Source organism: Dendrobates tinctorius, unplaced genomic scaffold, assembly GCF_039654945.1.
Source record: "Dendrobates tinctorius isolate UK_male_01 unplaced genomic scaffold, ASM3965494v1 ptg000159l, whole genome shotgun sequence".
Lineage (NCBI taxonomy): Eukaryota > Metazoa > Chordata > Amphibia > Anura > Dendrobatidae > Dendrobates > Dendrobates tinctorius.
The window spans coordinates 8,429,573-8,450,173 of record NW_027361826.1 but is presented as its reverse complement, the minus strand read 5'-3'; the positions used below and the strand labels follow the sequence as shown (position 1 = coordinate 8,450,173).

Sequence of the window (20,601 nt, the reverse complement as noted above, 5' to 3'; positions counted from 1 at the left end):
CGGACATGTACAGGCTTAAGCAGTGGGACACGTCTGGCACTGCAGGATCTGAGTCCATGGTGGCGTAGTGTGTTACTTATGGTAGGCCTTGTTACATTGGTCCCAGCTCTCTGCAGTTCATTCACTAGGTCCCCCCGCGTGGTTCTGGGATTTTTGCTCACCGTTCTTGTGATCATTCTGACCCCACGGGGTGGGATTTTGCGTGGACCACCAGATCGAGGGAGATTATCAGTGGTCTTGTATGTCTTCCATTTTCTAATTATTGCTCCCACAGTTGATTTCTTCACTCCAAGCTGGTTGGCTATTGCAGATTCAGTCTTCCAAGTCTGGTGCAGGGCTACAATTTTGTTTCTGGTGTCCTTTGACAGCTCTTTGGTCTTCACCATAGTGGAGTTTGGAGTCAGACTGTTTGAGGGTGTGCACAGGTGTCTTTTTATACTGATAACAAGTTTAAACAGGTGCCATTACTACAGGTAATGAGTGGAGGAAAGAGGAGACTCTTAAAGAAGAAGTTACAGGTCTGTGAGAGCCAGAAATCTTGATTGCTTGTTTCTGACCAAATACTTATTTTCCACCATAATATGCAAATAAAATGAAAAAAAAAAACAGACAATGTGATTTTCTGGATTTTTTTTTCTCAGTTTGTCTCCCATAGTTGAGGTCTACCTATGATGTAAATTACAGACGCCTCTCATCTTTTTAAGTGGTGGAACTTGCACTATTGCTGACTGACTAAAAACTTTTTTTCCCCACTGTATATATTACTATGTGATTTATTATGTGCTCTTTTGCTGCTCGTAGCGGGTGAATAATTATTGTTAATATCGTGATGTGCATAATAGTATAACATCAATTCTGGTGATTTACATGACCTTTTTGTATCTGCATTTTCTGTGAGGTTTTGCTCCTGGGTACACCCACCTTTTTCCTGTACTTTGTGGTATATGCCCTGTTTTTATTGTTGCCTCTAAATAAAGATTATGTTGTTTATTATAATATGGCCTTGTGTGAAGCTTTCTTGTCGGGTTTTTCGTATAACTTTGCTTCATGGCATTTAATGAGGGATATATTTAGGTGTTTTTTTGGTACAAGTTTAGGCTATAAAAAAGACAGAATAGTCAAATGATTAGTTAGGAAAGTCGTTCTTAACTACAGTCTTAATATCCAAAAACAAAATACTCTATAAAAACAGCACCGTACAAACATTTTTAGGCAAGAGAGTAAAAAGTGGTGCAATACAAGAATGCTTTAAAAAAAATAGAAGCTTTGGTATTTGTAGCTTATTAACTTTATTTTTTTAATTAACAAAATGAAAAGTCAAAAGAAATCCAAATCACAATTTGCCTTTAAAAATTGGCTGAAATATAAAATTCTTTTAGGCATTATTTTACTTATATAGCACCATTAATTCCACTGCGCTTTATAGACATCATTGTCACCATCCCCATTGGTGCTCACCATCTAACTCTCCTATCAGTATGGCTTTGGCGTGTGTTGGGACACCAGAGAAAATGCACACAAACACAGGGAGAACCTACAAACTCCTTGCAGATTTGAACACAGGACCCCAGTGCTGCAAGGATACAGAACTAGCCACTTTTGAATATACTCTTCAGAGCCAGTCCAAACATTTTGAACAACTAAACCCAGGTCTACGAACTATCTTCTGCTTAAAGAACAAGGAGTCCTGGAAGTGATAGCAGGGCCCCACAGATCCCTGATCTCAACAACATCAAGACTGTGAGATTACATGGAGAGAGAAGGATTTACACAAGCAACATCCACAGGAGATGTGTGGTTACTTTGCCAAGATGTTTGGAACAACCTCCCTGCCAAGTTCCTTCAAAAATCATGTGCAAGAACAAGTTTACCTAAAAGAATTGATGATGTGATCGAGTTTTGAAGGCAAAAAGGTGGTGTAATATATTTACTGCTCAAAAAAATAAAGGGAACACAAATGCCACATCATAGATATCACGGAATGAAATATTCCAGTTGTAAATCTTTATTCACTACATAGTGGAATGCGTTGAACTATAAAACATATATAAAATCACTGTAAATCAAAAATAATATCCCATGGAGGTCTGAATTTGTAATGCTACTCAAAAGTGGAAAATCAATTTACAGGCTGATCCAACTTCAATGGAAATGCCTCAAGACAAGGAAATGATGCTTAATAGTGTGTGTAGCCTCCACATGCCTGGGCATGGTCCTGATGAGGCAGCGGATGTTCTCCTGAGGGATCTCCTCTAATATCTGCATTAAAGAATCTGGACAGTCTGTGGTGGATAGAACGAGACATGATGTCCCAGATGTGCTCTATTGGATTCAGGTCATGGGAACAGACAGACCAGTCCATAGAATCAATGCCTTCATCAGCAGGAACTGCTGACAAACTTGAGCCACATGTGGCCTAGCATTGCCATGCATCAGAAGGAACTCAGGGCACCTGCATATAGTCTCACAATGGGTCTGAGAAGCTCATCCTGGTGCCTAATGGAAGTCAGTGTACCTCTGTTTATCACATGGAGGGCTGTATGGCCCTCCAAAGAAATGCCTCCGCACATCATTACTGACCCACTGCCAAACCAGTCATGCTGGAGGATGTTGCAGGCAGAACGTTTTCCACGGAGTCTCCAGACTCTCACATGTACTCAATGTGAACCTGCTCTCATCTGTGAAGAGCACAGGGCACCATTGTTGAATGTGCTAATCTTTGTATTCTTTGGAAAATGCCAATTGCCCTGCATGGTGTTGTGCTGTAAGCACTTATGGATGTCGGGCCGTCATATCACCACCCTCATGGAGACTGTTTCTGACATTTTTAGCAGACACATGAGTTTTACTGGCCTGCTGGAGGTCATGTTGCAGGGCTCCGGCACTGCTCCTCCTGTTCTTTCTTGCACAAAGGAGGAGGTAGCGGTCCTGCTGCTGGGTTTTTGCTCTCCTACAGCTCCCTCGACTTCTCCTAGTATCTGCCTCATGCTCTGGACACTGTACTGACAGACAGCTACCCTTCTTGCCACAGCTTGCATTGATTTGCTATCCTGGATGAGTTTCACTACTTGAGCATCTTCAGTACTGTACAGTACCTTTAGGGATGCGAGCAATGGCAAAATGCAAAAAAGGACCAAAACAGCAGTCAAAAAGGATGAGAATAGAGAAATGGTCTGTGGTCACCCCCTGCAGAACCACTCCTTTACACGGGTTGTCTTGCTAATTGCCTATCATTTCTACCTTTTGTCGGTCCCATTTGCACAACAGAAGAAATTGATTCACAGTCAGTGTAGTTTCAAAACTGGGACAGGTCAATTTCACAGAAGTCTGATTGATTTTGAGTTAAACACCACAATGTAAGCGTTCCTTTCGTTTTAAGAGATATATGTGTGTGTATATATATATATTTCACAGTTCATGCATGGCTTTTCCTGTTCTTTATTGTTGGTATTCAAAATAGCTAAAGGTCTTTACATAATGGCATAAAATATAAGTTAACCCATGCTTGGCTAAGCATTAGACATGGGTGTTGTTCTCAGACTATGCAAGTGATTTATTATCAACCAAAATAAATATGACAATGGCGGGTGTTGCCTCACTTGAACAGTAAGTGCTGGGAGTTTTGTACCAGGGTAGCATAGCCCACTCTGCTTTTCCAGAGTCGCCAATGCACAGAGACAGATAATCCCATTTCAGCAATGAATGGCTGCAAAGGGAAATACCCTTTAAATAGAACTGGTGACCAGGAGAGTCACAGCCGCCTCCAAAAGCACACTAAAAGCTTATCAATTCAGCAAGAAATTTCTGTATGCTCCATTGGGAAACATGGGATATGCTCAGTCTATTATAAGGGGTAAAAGTGATTCATATGTGAAAGTTCTGATTTTCAAGACTAAAATTCCAATGCTATGACCTTGTGGCCAAATGTGAGGGTGTCTGGAATTTTTACAGAGGATGCCTAAAAGTCCTTTGGCAGGAACGAGTCACTACCGAATACTTAAAGGATTAGACATAACTACAAAATTAGCAAAGAAATTCCAGAAATAGGGCAGAACTTGGGCGTTTTATCACTGGAGACACCTTCTGAAACTGGGATAACTAAGGTTAAAGTCACCTCAGATAGACGTCCAGGTTTATAGGGTAAATTCCATGCCTACAAGGGGTAGTTTACCTCAATAGCACATGAACGCTCACAACAGGTACAGAGTCCTTCCATAGGACAGACTGTAATATACATATACCAGGCGCATGGAATTATGCAAGATGTTGGCCATTATGGACTCAGCTACACAGCAGGCCTTGTTACAGTGTCAGGCATGCAGTACTAACCCTTATTATGAAATCAGAAATACCGGGTAAATATTGGTACGAGCCGCTGGACAAATAATGAGACTATTAAGAAGGATTACCTAACGTTATTAAGAACAAGGACAATATTACACTCAGCTTTCCTCCAGCACTTTCTTTACAAGAAGCAACTGGTGGTCACATACTGTACTTCTATCAATATGGCTCCTACCGAGGGTGGAGGTTGGCAGCAGTATGCCACGCGGCCACTGATTGTCCGCAGCAGTCACATGCCAGCTGCCTATCCCAGATGATTGCAGAGCGTCAGGCCAGGCTATCAGGGAGAGATCGGGAGTAGGGGTTTTCTTTTTCATAGTATCACTTTGATTAAAAGTTGGACAATCCTTCACGATGTGATTTTTTTATTTTTATTTTTTTTACAGTGGCAATTATTCTAAAATGTCAAAACGCTACTCCCCCTCCAGATTTACTCACTGGAACTAACCACAGACATTTATTACACTAGATTCCCCTGTAATAGTGGGATCTGGTCAGATTTTTACACCTCAAACACAACTGAGTCAGACATCCATGGGCAGATCAGAAATGCTGCAGCAATGGCACTATTCCACTGCAGCAATGGCACTATTCCACTGCAGCAATCAAAACCCCAACGCACGTTGGCCAGTAATAAGGCCTTAGTGGCTCTTACCAATATTGGTAGCTCTGGGATTGCTAAGCTTTTGCCCAAATTCAAATAATTGGGTAAAAAACTTATTTTCAGGCTTTTTTGTGCCGATACCATGCAGAAATCCTTAAACTTTGTGAATTATCAAAATCCCCTTGACAAATTTTGTGGATTTTACCCATTGGCATTACAGAGATACATTGCATGGTATGGGCATGTTCACATGTAGCAGCTCTGCTGCAGGAGCTTCTGTGACTAAACATGAAAGGAACAGTCTGCAACAAATCTGCCGCTTGTGAAAATCCTCTAAAGAGGCAACATCTAAGGAGAATATTAATGGTTTTAGCCGGTAAAACACAGACACGGTAGTTACTGCTAAATGTGAGCTTAATGAACATCTACAATAACCAATGGGGCAAACTGATCGTAAAATTGAACATATGTAGTCGCCCTGCGGATCTGCCCGGACTATGTGGACATTGCCATAAACAGTTTTTGTGAATGAGAAGGAAAAATCTAATGATGACAGATCGCTAGAAGACCACTGGGACCCTCCTAAAAACGGATGGGAGAAATCACATATTGACGAGGCTGAAAGCTAAATGATGCATGCCCTAATGCAGCCCCAAGATAAACGCGAGCTGGGAACATCACGCTGAATCGCAGAAGAGCCTGAGAAAGCGGCCTCTCGTCCCACCGGGGGAATGTGTCCCACATGGAGATACTTTATATACAGAGCAAAGTTCATGGAAGCATTCCTAGGAAAATCTATAATTTCCACACTCACAGGACTACCGGATACAGTTCTAAGTCTGTCAGCCTTCTGTAAGTGCCGCATTGCTGATGCAGCCTAGGCCCAGGATAGAAAAATCCTATTCTAGCAAGTCAGCTTGGAGGAGCATACAGAATCCAATAACGCAAGCTACATACTAAAAAAGTGCAAGAAATGCAAGTACAGAGGTCTGATCACTTGAATGGCAATGAGCTGCAATACCAGATCCAACCTTTAGGCTGAGTGCAGACGGACTTTTTGGCCCTGCGGATTTTTCTGCGCAGAATTGAAGAAATCCGCAGGTCAAATGACCTGCATTTTTCCTGCGGATTTCTTCCACTTTTAATGCGGTTTTTGTGCGGTTTTCCCCCTGCGGATTTGGAGACAGGGGAGGTGGAAAACCGCACAAAAGTAGTAACATGCTGCGAATTTTGTACCACAGGAAAACCGCGCGGAAAAATCAGCAACGTCTGCACAGCGGGTTTTTTTTTTCATTGCTTTAAATGCTACTGTACATCAGAATGCGGATATACAACGTTTCTGCACGGTAAAATCCGCTGCGGATCCGCTGGAAATCCGCATCGTGTGCACACAGCCTTAGACAAGAGGGGGCAGTGCCTTGAAAACCAATTTTCCTATCGTGGAAAAACTACTTTACTAACAGGAAAAAAAAAAAAAAGTTTAAATATGGATGGATCGGTCACCTTGAATTTAAACTCCCGACTCTTGGGTTCTCCAGGAACATTATCCCAGACACCTTACTCCTGTCTCGCCTAAATGGAAACACAGGAACTCTCTCAATTCTCAGCCATGTAGTTAGAGAATGCAGCACAAGGGCTCACACATCGGATTTTTCCTGATCAGACGGACACAAGTTTCTCCACCTTCTCCATTCTGTGAGGTTATTAGATAGTCCGATTTTTTTTCACGGACACACGGCCAATTTTGATTTGACATTTTGCCCAAAATCAGACGTCTCCACGATTTTCTGCAGATCTTAGTCCACAAAAGGAAAAAAAAAAAAAAAAAAAAAAAAAAAAAATAATAATGGACATGTGAATGGCCCCACAGGTACGAGTGCCATCTGTGAAAACTTATACGACTGAATGAGCTGTGATCAGAAATAGCTGGTCCGTTTTTCACATATGTGGAATAACTGGACATGTGAATGAGCCCTAAAGTTGTGACATCCACAGCCTTCCTCGAAACACTACCATGTCTGAACTGTTTAACAGAGGAGATCCATGTGACACTTCCATTATGACGCCACAGTTTCCAGTGATCTATTTTTGAAAGTTGTAACTGGGGGTAAACCCTTCCCAAAAAGGCAACGGTAGAGTTACAGTGTTGAACTGGGTGACAAGGGCCCACCAGTAACTGACTGGGGGCTACATGCAACACATTTGTTAGGGAGGGTAATAAACTGGGTAGTTTGGTAAATGAAAGATTAGAGGTCGCCTTTGTCAGTACACAGTGAATCACCTGGGTTCCGCTTAGAGACTTTATCAGGTCGTACTGGTTTCTCCAGATATTGGATACCATATTACTGGTCCAATACTCTTCATACATCACATTAATATAATATATTACTATTGGGAGTAATAGTGAACAAGAAAAGAGGAGAAAAAAAAAAAAATGACAATACATGTAATGTGTACAGCACTGTAAACAAAATTCATTTCTTGCCATACCATGATTAAAACCGGAATTAGGAAATACAACACCATGAATACATAAAGTATACATGTCACTTTCAAGCTTCATTGTATCGGTAACATCATACAATTGACCCAATATAAATAGAAAAGGAATAAAAAAAAAGTGGATGATAATATACACACTCCTTTATCGAATTGGCAAATTATTTTTACATCAGCACTTTATTAAAATGTCTAATTTTGTACATGTGATCACACCATTTCATTCAGCTACATTCTCATCTACTTTTTGGTTCCCATTGTGTATTGGGTCAATTGCATCATGTTACAGATACAACGAAGCTGGAAAGTGACGTGTATACTTTATGTATTCAAGGTATCTGTGTTCTAGTATTTCAGGTTTTAACCATGGTATGACAATAACCACATTTCTTACATAGTTGTGCACATTAATACAAGTATGGTCTCCCCCCACCTCTTTTCTTGTTTAGGTAGTACCCTTAGGCTGGAGTCACACTAACCTGTGCAGGGCAAAACCACGGATTTAACTACAAAATCCACAGAGCCAAAAAACTCTGTGTGCACTTACCCTAAGGCTGGAGTCACACTAACCTGCGCAAAATACGGTCAGTATTTTACATGCGTAATACGGATGACAGACCCCTAAACAGTGCTCCGTATGTCATCCGTAATCAAGGTGTGGTCGCGTATTTTGCGCATGTCAGCATCCGTATGGCGAGATTTTCTCACAGGCTTGCAAAATGGACATATAATGGAGCCCAATGACAGGTTTTATAACACAAACGAAAGAATAGATATAGACACATAGAATGCATATATATATATATATATATATATATATATATATATATATGCTTTCTATGTGTCTATATCTATTCTTTCATTTCTTTATTAAAACTGTCAGTGTGAGTTTACTGTATAGCGCACTGAATTGCCGGCTTTGCTAAAAGACACCGGGTGCATATTTCTCGCAAGTGACACGTGTGGTCCGTGTGTAATCCGTATTTTTTGCGCACCCATAGACTTGCATTGGCGTACTACGGCCGTAGTACGCTGACAATCGCAGCATGCTGCGATTGGCACGGAGCGTAGAATACGGATGAGAAATATACGGCTGATGGGAGCTACCCCATAGAGAATCATTTGTCCGTGTCTAATGCGTGCTTTTAGCGCCTCTCACTCGGCCGTATTCCTCGCCAGTGTGAGCCCGGCCTTACTCATACACATAGATCGGGGCAGTGTGAATTTTGTATGATATATGTACACCCATGGGAAATCAAGTCTATTGTGCCAAGTATTGCTCATACAGGAGGTTGGGGGTCCACCAGGGGAATTATCTTATCCTCTGTGGGCCAATCTGAGCCTGGACAGTCACACCAAAACGAATCAGTCAAGGATGAAAAACATCACATGCAGCAATATAGGAAATATATCATTGACCAAGTGTGTGTTTAGGGAAGTTGTCACGTATTTCCCATAACTCTTGGTAGGTCAAAGTACATTACGCAGAGAGAAGAAAAAAAAACGAAGCCACTATTAAAATGGAGGGAAAACACCCCCCCCCCCAAAAAAAAAAAAAATTATAATTAGCACCAAGTACAAGAGCAAGTTATGTATACTGGTGGTGGTACTTCACCAATGAACACCAGCATCGTAGATCCATATGCAGAAAAGAGAATAGTCGTGGACTTTGACATTCAGCAGAGCATAGCAAATATTACTTTCTGCTAGACTTGCCAGAAATTTGAGAAATATTGAGGCGGTGTAAAGCCGCATGCACCTAGAAAGCATAATACGCCAAAGAAAAGGCTAAGGGTGTGTGGACACGTTGCGGATTTGCCTAAATCCACAGGTCAAAAGACCTGCGGTTTTCTCCTGCGGTTTGACACCTGATCATGGAGCAGGTGCCAAACCGCAGAGGAATTCGCACAAAGAAGTGACATGCTGCGGTTTTAAAACCGCAGCAAATCCGCGCGGAAAATTCCACACCGTGGGCACTGCGTTTTTCATTGACTTAAATGGTACTGTACACCGCAGCAGAAATCCCTGGCCAAAACCACTGCGGATCCGCAGTAGAATCCACAACGTGCGCACACACCCTAATAATCATCACAAGACTCCATAGAAAAGAAGCAGTAATAATAAAAGTCACTTTGTTGTATTGTACCTTGCACAGAAGAGTTCAAGGATCAAACTTGATATCTATAGTCCAGGAGGAAGATAACAGAATAGAATAAGCTCCTGTCAGCCTGCTCACTCTATGCTTCCTGTTTTGCAGAACTGGATGAGATTAGCAACAAGATTCTAGAATAATTAACCATCTTCCTCCTTAAGGCCCCTTTACATTTAGCGATGCACCAGCGATCCCAACAACAATACGACCTGGTCAGGATCGCTGGTGCATCGCTAAATGGTCGCTAATGAGCTGTCACACAGGCAGATCTCACAGCGACGTAGCATCGGTCGTTACTTACCTGTCAGACGCGGGGATCCTGACGTCCTCCCGCCCGCGTCCATGCGTCGCTCGTCGGTGCCAGCAGGAAGCGCCCAACGAGAAATGGAACTGGACGATCTTGCGCGATCAGTGACAGACAGAGGGGGAGCCGGTCGGAGGTAAGTATCACACATAGCGATATCGCTGCTGCGTCACAAAATAGCGATATCGCTATGTGTAAAGGCCCCTTTAGTCAGAAGCACAGACATACAGTATGGCTTTAACGCACTGATAAACATTAGTATTAAAGGGAACCTGTCAGCAGGATTGTGCACAGTAACCTACAGACAGTGTCAGGTGAGCACAGTTATGCTGATTACAATGATACCTGGTGATGAAATTCGTCTTGTAGTTGTTGTTTAATCTTTATTTTCAGTTTTGCGTTAATGATATGCTCGTGCTCCAGGGGGTCACTGATTCCTCGATGACTTGCCCCCTAGTTTACAAGATATAAAAAATATTAAATTGTATTTATCTTCTAATATAATGCTAGGAGTGTCACTCTGTCCGAAGCCTTTATAGACTGCACAAGTGCGACGCGCCTGCGCAGTCTGGACCCCACAGAGTTACGCATCCGGGGATGAGGATTGTGGCCCAGGAGATCGCGGTATGCGTAAGCACTGAACGCATACTGCGATCTCCGGCACAACAACTTACCTATCCGGTATTGTCGTGGGGTCTCTTCGAGCCGGAGGCTGGTACATGAATCCTCCGTCAAAAATGGCGCATGCGTATAGCGCACTTCAGGCGCCATTTTGTCGGTGGGCGGAAATTATTGAAATAAGGCCGTGATGTCAGGAGAGGGCGGGTTGCGGCGCCGGAATAGGCGCCTGCGGAGTCCGTGCTTTCCGGTGCCATTTTTATAGATACGTCAGGAATGGGAATGCAGGATGAGAGCACCACAAACCAGAATGGGGGCACAGAACAGGAGCACCACATGACAGGGTGGAAGCAGCACATACCAGGGTGGAGACCATATACCGTAAATGTTTGCCACCCGGGCATAGAATGGGTTCAATAGCTAGTATAATTTTTTAGAGACAGATTTTTTTAAAATGTATGGATACCATAAAAAAAAAAAATTTAAATGCACATTAAAGATGTGCTCGTGCTGCAGCACGAACACATCATTAACTCAAATCTGAAAATAAAGATTACACAACAACCACAAGACGGATTTCATCACGAGGTACCATTGTAATCAGTATAACAGCACTGACCTGACACTGTCTGTAGGTTACTGTGCACAATCCTGCAGACAGGTTCACTTTAAAACGTGGATGAAGCCATTGATGGCCAACAATTTAACGTGTATGGGGGCTTCTCGACTCTCCCCTGAAAAATGATGTTGGAAAGAGTGCCCAATCCTTTTGTAGGTATAGTAGTAGATAAGCTGCTGGGCTTATATATTATATATATATATATTTATAAAAAACACATACATTAGCACTTGGCCAAGTTATTCATGTGTATGCAGGAAGCAGGAGCTATAGCTGGAATCATATACACTGTACAATAGAAGAAACCACACATTGGCTTCAGTGAATTCATAAAAGAAATTTTAAACTTGCAGAAAATTCCTTTCCCGTGATCTACGTTACATTCTTCTTTAGAATAAAATAAACAAAACTGCTAAAAATCACAAGATTACCACATAGTTTCCTTCATTTTTCTGCTGGGTGTGTTGGTTTATCTTGTTTCATTTAGACCCTGTGTTTATGTAGTGAACCGAATCAGAAGCGGAAACTGGTTCTTCTGTATTTGGTGGTTAAGAATGTGTGTTCTTTAAAAAGAAAAAAAACAATTTGGAGGTGGATCTTTGTCTCAATGGAAATTTTTACATTACCCAACATGTTTTATTTTGGGGAAGTGGCACTCCTTTCATGCCCTTTACCATCTGCTGCGCTGTAGGGCTTAATTAAAAAAATAAATAAATAAGTTTGGACGGGGAAGTCTTTGAGACACGTTCACATGCTTCTTTTTTGGACAGTGCCCAAATAGACAAAAGAAAAATTCTGATGGAATGAATTTCTGCGGTCACCATCCTTCACTATAGATTATTCTTCTGACGTTTGACCCTTTTTAAATGCAATTGTAATAGAAACATATGTCCGTGGCAGTTTCTGACAAAAAAATTTTTGTTTTGTTCTCTTGTTTACTCTGTCTGTAAATTATAGTTTTCTACCAAAAGAAACCAAAAAACCTTTCTGATGAAGGTCCGTTGTTGGACTGAAAACGTTCATACGATATGGGTCTATTTTTCTCTGCATGCTAAATAAAGAATATACTGCTTCTTCATTTTTGAGTGCCAAGTATTTTTGTACAGACTCTTACGGACAGCGTCACCTGCAATCACGTCTACTCTTTGGTCAGGACAATACACATTGGAACAGAGTTATCAAACCTAACAGTAACCATAAACAACCAACAGCACTGCTTTCATTTCTAAAGCTGCAATGGAAAAAAAAGCTTTGCATTAATTGGTTGCTATGAGCAACAGAATCAGCTTTGATAACTCAGCCTCCTTTCTTGTAAACGGACCTAGAGGTTAAATGCCATAATAAAGCGGCGGTGTTTCTAGGAACACACCCTCTAGATCTCAGTGTAGTCATGTCTGAGCCTCTGCTCCACTACAGACCAACCCTTTACAGCCAGTCGAGTTTAGACCTGATATGGTGCGTCTTCTACCTTATTAAGGTGAAGCTTCTGTAATGTACAGGACCAATGCTTCCTAACCCTCAGATTTGTTCTGACTTTTCATCATCATTAAAAAGGAGAGCAGACAGCCATGTAACAAACATTACTGATGAGTAAATGGATAACATGGAAACAATGGAGAGGTTTTCCAAGTGACATCGCAATAGCCCTGAACTGGTCATACACATCCTGTTTCCAGCCGTGCATAATTCACCTACCAACATCTAGATTCAGCAGATTTTAATGAAGCCGTGAACTAGGGGGGTGATAAGCAATGGTCCGACACAACCGCACCAAATAAGCACAAAAACAAAAATTGAATGTCTATTTCCACGTTTTTGTCCGTCCAAACTGTAGCCCAGGCAAGGGTCGACCAAAAGCGAAACAGGGTCGCCTGTCTGTCTGATCTCACACACCTCTACAGAAGAGGCGTGCTTGGCAGAACGAAGCGTTAATGGGGTCAACGGGGGAAGACAAGTCACCCAAATGCCAGTATGTCTATAGCCAGCTGTAGTGTGAAATGGTAAAGTGGGTAAAAAAGTGATCAGGTTTTACTCAGGAAGTCACAAAATGTTCTTTAACGAGTTGATGGTTGCGAGAGAGATATAGATATATATATATATATATATATATATACACACACACACACACACAGGTTTTCTCTATTATGTAGAGTTACAATTTGGTCGCAGCTGTCAGTAATGTGCACCATCATTTTTAAAGCTTTAGAGGTTATAATATATCCCTATCACAAGGTGACAGACCCCCTCTTAGAGAGGTTTCACACGTCCAGATAATTCCGGTACCGGAGCTATCTGTGTCCATGTGGATACGTGGGCCATCCGTATGTCCGGGTGTACCATCCGTGTGTGATCCGTGTGCTGTCCGTGTATTGAAAAAAAAATTGGTTTCAATGTTAACTCTATGACTTCTAAAAACGCACATGGTTGGCACACAGACGCCATCCGTGTGCGGTACGTGTTTACACGGACCCATTGCCTTGTATGGGTCCATGTGATCCGTGCTGTTGCACAAAAACGGACATGTCAGCGTATTTTCCACACGGACACACGGTCCGTGAAAACACGCTGATATGTGCATAGACCCATTCATTAGAATGTGTCTACATGTGTCAGTGTCTCCGGTACATGAGAAAACTGTCACTACAAGTACCGGAGACACTGACGTGTGAAACTGGCCTTAAACTGGTTTATGCAAATACACATTCACCAGTTGTGTCCCTTTTCCCAGCTTGCATCCACAGACCCAATGTAAGAAGCAGCCCCAGGAATTGCCTTGGTACATACCTGAAGCACAGCATATTAAGAGCACATTCACAGTACCTGTCCGGCTTGACTTTTTGGGCCATATAGGAATGCCTTCTCATCCGGTATAAGTAGTACTTTCCTTTGATCATGGTGGATCCTATGGCATTTCTCCTGGAGTTAGCAGGGTCTGGCTCTTCCCCTGTCTATAGGGCTGGCAGTGCTGTGTGCACTGATGGTGAGCAGCATAGTGCAGGAGATGCGGGAGGGAAAGGCTTCACTCTGCTGGTTTTATAGACACAAATGAGTTCAAAAGGCAAACAGATAGCCGTGAGTGTAAAGTCCCATCAGTCCTCTGCACACAGTGCTAAGTAGTGTTAGGAGGCAGGTCCACAGTTCCAGGTGTGTCTGGGCTGTGTTCACACTCTCTGCAGACAGGTAACCTCTTCACAGGTTAGTGGTTTTCCAACACAGGTGAATAAGGCAGACAGCCAGAAACTAACTCTATGGCTTTAATCACACGTGCATTTTTGAGCCAAAGCCAGAAGCTGGTTCCTGGCACTGACTATGAATGTAGCAGACCAGAGGCAGACACTGCTTCTTCTGCTCAGGTCCACTTTGACATCCCTTTAGGCAACCACCTATAAGTGATCATTAATAAGGGCAGTTCCTAACTAAATTAGCATTTGTAGTTGTAATATGCCAACTCCTTCTTGACAGCTGGTTTTAGGCTAGGGCTACAGGTCCTAACACTGGATGTACTGATTTACTACAGTGTCACGTTGCCACCTGCAAAGGTTTTCAAACGTGTCAGATTTTCTGTTGCTGGTTGCAAGTGACGTACCTGCTATAGACTTCAGTGCAAGTCCTACGCGATAGGTCTGCAACACGGCTGCTTTATATACAACAAATCACAGCAAAAAGACAGAAATCCCTCAAAAATATCACCAAAACCCCAGCCGTGTTTACCAATATCTGGTCACATTACTAGTACAACAGCAGCCCCATGATGAAGGCGAAGGCAGGGGCAGCACAGGTGCAAAGTACTGATGACCGATCACTCACACACCGACCATTCATGGAGGGTTGCTTACTACAAATGACAAGGTGTGCTCTGTTGTGCATCATTTTCGGGAGCATGGTATCGCGCACCATTATAGTCAATAGCCCGCTGGCGCATACACCTGAATCCCGCTTTGTGGGTTTTTCAGACGTAAGACGAGTAGTGTGAAAGCACCCTTATGTGTGTGCATTTGTACCCCTAAGCAACACCATGTCTCCAAGAATGGTAGGTGGGTAAGTGACCGTCATCAGTTTTTTGCACCTGTGCTCCTCGGCCTTCATTGAGGGAGCCTGCTGCATCCTGCAGTACATTAGTAATTAGTAATAAACATTGAAGCCCTAAAATAGCTACATGACATGTTGCTGAGCAGTTCTTGTCCTTATGTAGGGGAAGAGGTTTTCCTTGTCTTACAGAAGTTGTCCACTACTTGGACAACCCCTTCTCATACCCCTCATTGGCCCGATAAAATAATCAAAATTATACTCACCTTCCGTGCCAGCATTCACATTCCTGGAGCTCTCATGCAGTTGTATGGTACACGGTGCCCAATCAGCACTGGCGTCGCTGTCTCCATCTTCGGACAAATCAAACATCAAGAGGAAGTCAGGGCTGCGGCTGATCTCTAACTTCCTCCCGATGTTCGATTTGTCCAAAGGCGGAGACAGTGTCGTATGGACCATTCGTGGGTTCCAGAGCCGAATACAACAGTCTTATTTATAGGAGCCACATAAAAAAAATGTCTTCAAGTCCTCTTTGAAGCGAATCTGCTTCAACATGCATGTCAAAAATGGAGTGTGAACAGACCCTAAGACCTCATCTTCTAAAATGGCATCAGTACTGTACCTCAATTTGTCTCTGATTTCATATAAAAGTTTTTTTTCAGGTACAAAGTCAAGTGATAAAAAAATTACACCAAGTTTCATGAAAAGCTTTATGTACAGAGGTGTTGTCTAAACGCAGGGGTGTAACGATAAGGATTGCCTCTGCCATATAATAAATATTCTAAATGGGGCATCATATGGGGGCCTGGTATAGATTTTGCATTGGAACTTCAGCTTACACTTTGGCCTAAAAGCAGGCAACAGATGAGTACATACTGCACCTGACCTGGTGTGCGGCCTCTGTGCACGTACGCAGGCTATGTAGATGCATCTGCTGTTTCAAGTTTGCATTTTTATTACATTTTTGCATGCAGACATTTATAGTCAGACTGGCTCCACAAAGAAAATGTGTCAGTTACATCTATTTTTTTATTAGATGGTAATAAAAAACAACAACAAAAAGACCTTGCACATTTAAATCAGCATCAAGCAATAGAAAAAGTTGAAAACTGGCAAATTTTTCATGTGGCAATCTTTAGTTGTAATTTTTTTCCCCATATTTTTTCACTTCCTTTTTGTCTATTGCTTTTTCTATAGGATAAGAACACCAGAAAAAAAATGCAAAAAAACCCCATATAATTTGTCTAGTATGCTAAGACTGGCATTTTGCATGCCAGTCTTAATGAAGTCGCACCTAGTAAGACGTGCCAAATTCATCGAGGCACTTACCACTTCATGAATTCGGTGTACTAAAGTGGCATCAGTTTTTATAAATATGCTGGTGCTCACACCCCATCCAAGCTGTGCCCACTTTGGTGAAATTTTCAACATTTCAAAGTGTTTTACGGCAGAAAACTAGTGAAAATGCCTTGATTAAAAGGGCCCCATAGCTTTTAATGGGGGTTAAGTGACCTACAAACAACTCTAGTGCGGATTAGCCTCAGAGGAAATTACTAATCAAGTGAATAATCCCTTAAAATCCAGTTTCATATCAGTGCAACCATGGGGTTACTCGATCACATATCTCGCATGACAGCATTTCTCTGACAAGTTGACCAACTATTTTAGAGCACCATTGTTATATCTGAAGAATGTTTCCACAGTGAAATGTCCATGTCACTTCAACCGGACAATAAGCAAAAGTTGGAGTTTCCTGCTTCTAAGGCTGGAGTCACACTAACCTGCGCAAAATATGGTCAGTATTTTACATGCGTAATACGGATGACAGACCCCTAAACAGTGCTCCGTATGTCATCCGTAATCAAGGTGTGGTCGCGTATTTTGCGCATGTCAGCATCCGTATGCAATCCGTATGGCGAGATTTTCTCGCAGGCTTGCAAAATGGACAAATAATGGAGCCCTATGACAGGGTTTCTAAAGACACCTGGTGCGTATTTCTCGCAAGTCACATGTGTGGCCCGTGTGTAATCCGTATTTTTTGCGCACCCATAGACTTGCATTGGCGTATTACGGGCGTAGTACGCTGACAATCGCAGCATGCTGCGAGTGGCACGGAGCGTAGGATACTGAGGAGAAATATACGGCTGGTGCGAGGGACCCCATAGAGAATCATTGGTCCGTGTCTAATGCGGGCTTTTTGCGCCTCTCACTCTCCCGTATTCCTCGCCAGTGTGACTCCGGCCTTAGGGTGCATGTCACAAGACAATTTCACAGAAAAAAAAAAAATGTCCAGCGCAACTGATTCCAGAATCAGTTGAGCTGGACATTTCTCTTTTCTCTGGATGGTTTAGACCGGGGTCACACTGGCGAGGAATACGGACGAGTGAGAGGCGTTAAAAACACGCATTACACACGGACAAATTATTCTCTATGGGGTCCCTCGCACCAGCCGTATATTTCTCATCCGTATTCTACGGTCCGTGCCAATCGCAGCATGCTGCGATTGTCAGCGTACTACGCCCGTAGTATGCCAATACAAGTCTATGGGTGCGCTAAAAATACGCATTACACACAGACCACACATTTGACTTGTGAGAAATACGCACCAGGTGTCCTTTAGAGAAGCCGGCAATTCAGTGCGCTATACAGTAAACTCACACTGACAGGTTTAATAAAGAAACGAAAGAATAGATATAGACACATAGAATACATATATATATATATATATATATATATATACATACATGTCATTGTGACAAACATATATATATATATATATATATATTTATATTTCAGAGTTCTTCATAGCAGAATAGTACTAATTCAATTGCCGGCTTCTATCAAATCATTCCCCAACCCGACATGAAATGACACATGGTTTACATTCAGTAAAGCATTTCATTTCATGTTTTTTTATATGTCCCTGACTAATAATTAGATGAGGGTTTGTGTGCAAAATTTGGGAGTTGTAGTTGTTATTTTAAGGGGTTAATTCGTTAAAAAATGCGTGGGCTTCCCATTGCCCTATAGTGGTGGCGAGTGGGTTAATCTAACAAAGGGTTAATGTCACCATTCGATTGTAAGGTGACATTAACCCTTTGTTAGATTAACCTATTCGCCACCGCTACAGGGCAATGGGAAGCCCACACATTTTTTAACAACGAATTAACCCCTTAAAATAACAACTACAACTCCCAAATTTTGCACACAAACCCTCATCTAATTATTAGTCAGGGACATATAAAAAAACATGAAATGAAATGCTTTACTGAATGTAAACCAGGTGTCATTTCATGTCGGGTTGGGGAATGATTTGATAGAAGCCGGCAATTTAATTAGCGGCTATTCTGCTATGAAGAACTCTGTGAAATATATATATGTGTCTCAAAGACGTGTGTGTGTATATATATATATATATATATGCATTCTATGTGTCTATATCTATTATTTCGTTTCTGTTATAAACCCTGTCATTGGGCTCCATTATATGTCCATTTTGCAAGGTGGTGAGAAAATCTCGCCATACGGATGCCATACGGATTACATACGGATGCAGACATGCGCAAAATACGCAACCACACCTTGATTACGGATGACATACGGAGCACTATTTAGGAGTCATTCATCCGTATTACGCATGTAAACTACGGACCGTATTTTGCGTCGGTTAGTGTGACCCCGGCCTCAGGGAGGCAGAGGCTCCATAAGTGCTCTTATCACACCCAGAGCACTTCAAGCTCATTGGCATATAGAATAAACCATGGAACAGAGCCAGACAAGCACTAGCTTGGGAAGTGCCTCCATCATGCCCAGGCCATTTCAGTCTCATTTACATGTGGAAAAAACAGCATTTTGGTTTTGTCAGTTATGGGGTGGTGGATTTTTCTCAATAAAAGTACACATCCGCTTATCTTCACGAGACAGTGCTGTTTAAAAAAAAAAGTGTGCTATTTCATCTCATGCTGTTTTAGATACTCTCTACTAGGGTAGAGTATGGTCCTTGACGAGAAGATCACAGAGAGGGAAAACATTCCATAAGGAAATATTAGGTGAGGTTTCACTTCACCTTTACGGACTTGATATCCCCCTTTATTTTTAAAGATGTACAGAAGAAAAAACATCCTAGAGTTAACGTGTGAAGAAATTCAGTCCTTGAAAACATTTCTTTTCTGATATAAGGTAGTGTTCATAAACACATAACACCGATACCGCTGACGGATTGAGGCTTCTTTATCTGGGAAGTCTGAATAAGAGGAATGTGTGTACCTTGCGCGCCTAGGATTTGATATTCATTGTCTGGAATGCTCATAAACACGAGTCTTAAAAGGTTGTAAAGACTGGCATAATCCAGGGGCACATCCCATTGTGCAGGTAACTCTGCTAATGGTCTATAGCATAGCATGAGTGACACTAATCTTATAAGTGTTCTGTTTACACCAAATCTCTATAAAATGCATCTTTTATTATTTTTTTCTATTCAATGCCACAGTCTTATACAATATTAAGGGACAGATTAGTTATTGCATTTTCACCTGTTTTTTTGCTTTAGTTTTTTTTTTTGCATTTTGTAATCCATTTATTTGTTTGCACCAAATTCACTTTTCCATTTGCATCTTTATTAAAGTCTAATTTATGTGCCTGTTGTTTTTTTTTTTTTTAATTCTCCACTGTGGGTGGAATTTAAAGTTTCCAGATGTTTTTACCCGATTCATCAGTTGCAACTTTAAAAAAAAAAAAAAAAGTTGCAAAGTTTGTTGCAAATTTTCCCCAATCCTGCTTTGGAGTAATTTTTGGGGTAATTTTATGTAAGTCAGTAATTTTTGCTTAATTTTTATAAAAATGAAAGAAAAAAGACAGACCATTTTTTTTCTTTGTGCAAAATTCATGCAACATGTTAAAGAACTTGGCTCCAAAAAAGTCAGTAACTACCATGAGATTAAAAAAAAAACGGAAATGATGGATCGGCCCTATGACTTATTTTGCTGTGCAAGTCTTACTAAAAAAGTTAGATTTATTTGCACCAAATTTATGTTATAACTTATGGACTGGCAGCGGTCTGGCCGCTGTGACCTGAGTTGATCAGCAGAACGGGCCACTTTTACCCCGATTAGAATAGACTGGACCTGCACATCCTTCACGGCTGCTCCTTTTTCCTATAGCCCTGTAGAGAAAGAATGGAGTGGCGGTCGGACCATGTGCACTATCATCCATACAAACGAGTATAAAAGCAGCATTATTTCTTTGCAATAGTACAAACGTTTAGCGGACGTCCTATTCCTGCATTATTATGTGCCATCTATGGAGCTACGTCGTTCTGTCCATAGATTAGGCTGGCCTCAGTGATATATATGGGGGGGGTCTCTCTTCTGACTGTTCAGCTCTTCCACAGAGAGCAATGTGTATAAAGTGGTATTCCAATCTCAGCCATGGGAATG

The 20,601-nt window shown here is 41.8% G+C and overlaps 1 protein-coding gene across 6 annotated transcripts in view; it reads right to left on the bottom strand.

Moving 5' to 3' along the window:
- The window catches only part of MGAT3 (beta-1,4-mannosyl-glycoprotein 4-beta-N-acetylglucosaminyltransferase), an 80,314-nt gene that overhangs the window by 17,583 nt on the left and 42,130 nt on the right, over positions 1-20,601 (bottom strand). Inside the window, exon 1 of one of the 6 annotated variants that reach the window (XM_073549479.1) lies at positions 15,433-15,637. The exons of 1 other annotated variant lie outside the window; for it this stretch is intronic. Coding sequence is in view for 2 of the 5 variants with exons in the window: in XM_073549476.1 (XP_073405577.1) it covers positions 13,925-14,034 (110 nt within the window). In the remaining 3 variants the exon portion in view is untranslated. Of the gene's footprint in view, positions 1-13,924; positions 14,614-14,726; positions 15,016-15,432; positions 15,638-20,601 lie in introns of those variants that run through there. 4 more of the 6 variants (XM_073549481.1, XM_073549480.1, XM_073549476.1 and 1 more) reach the window with 4 other exon arrangements.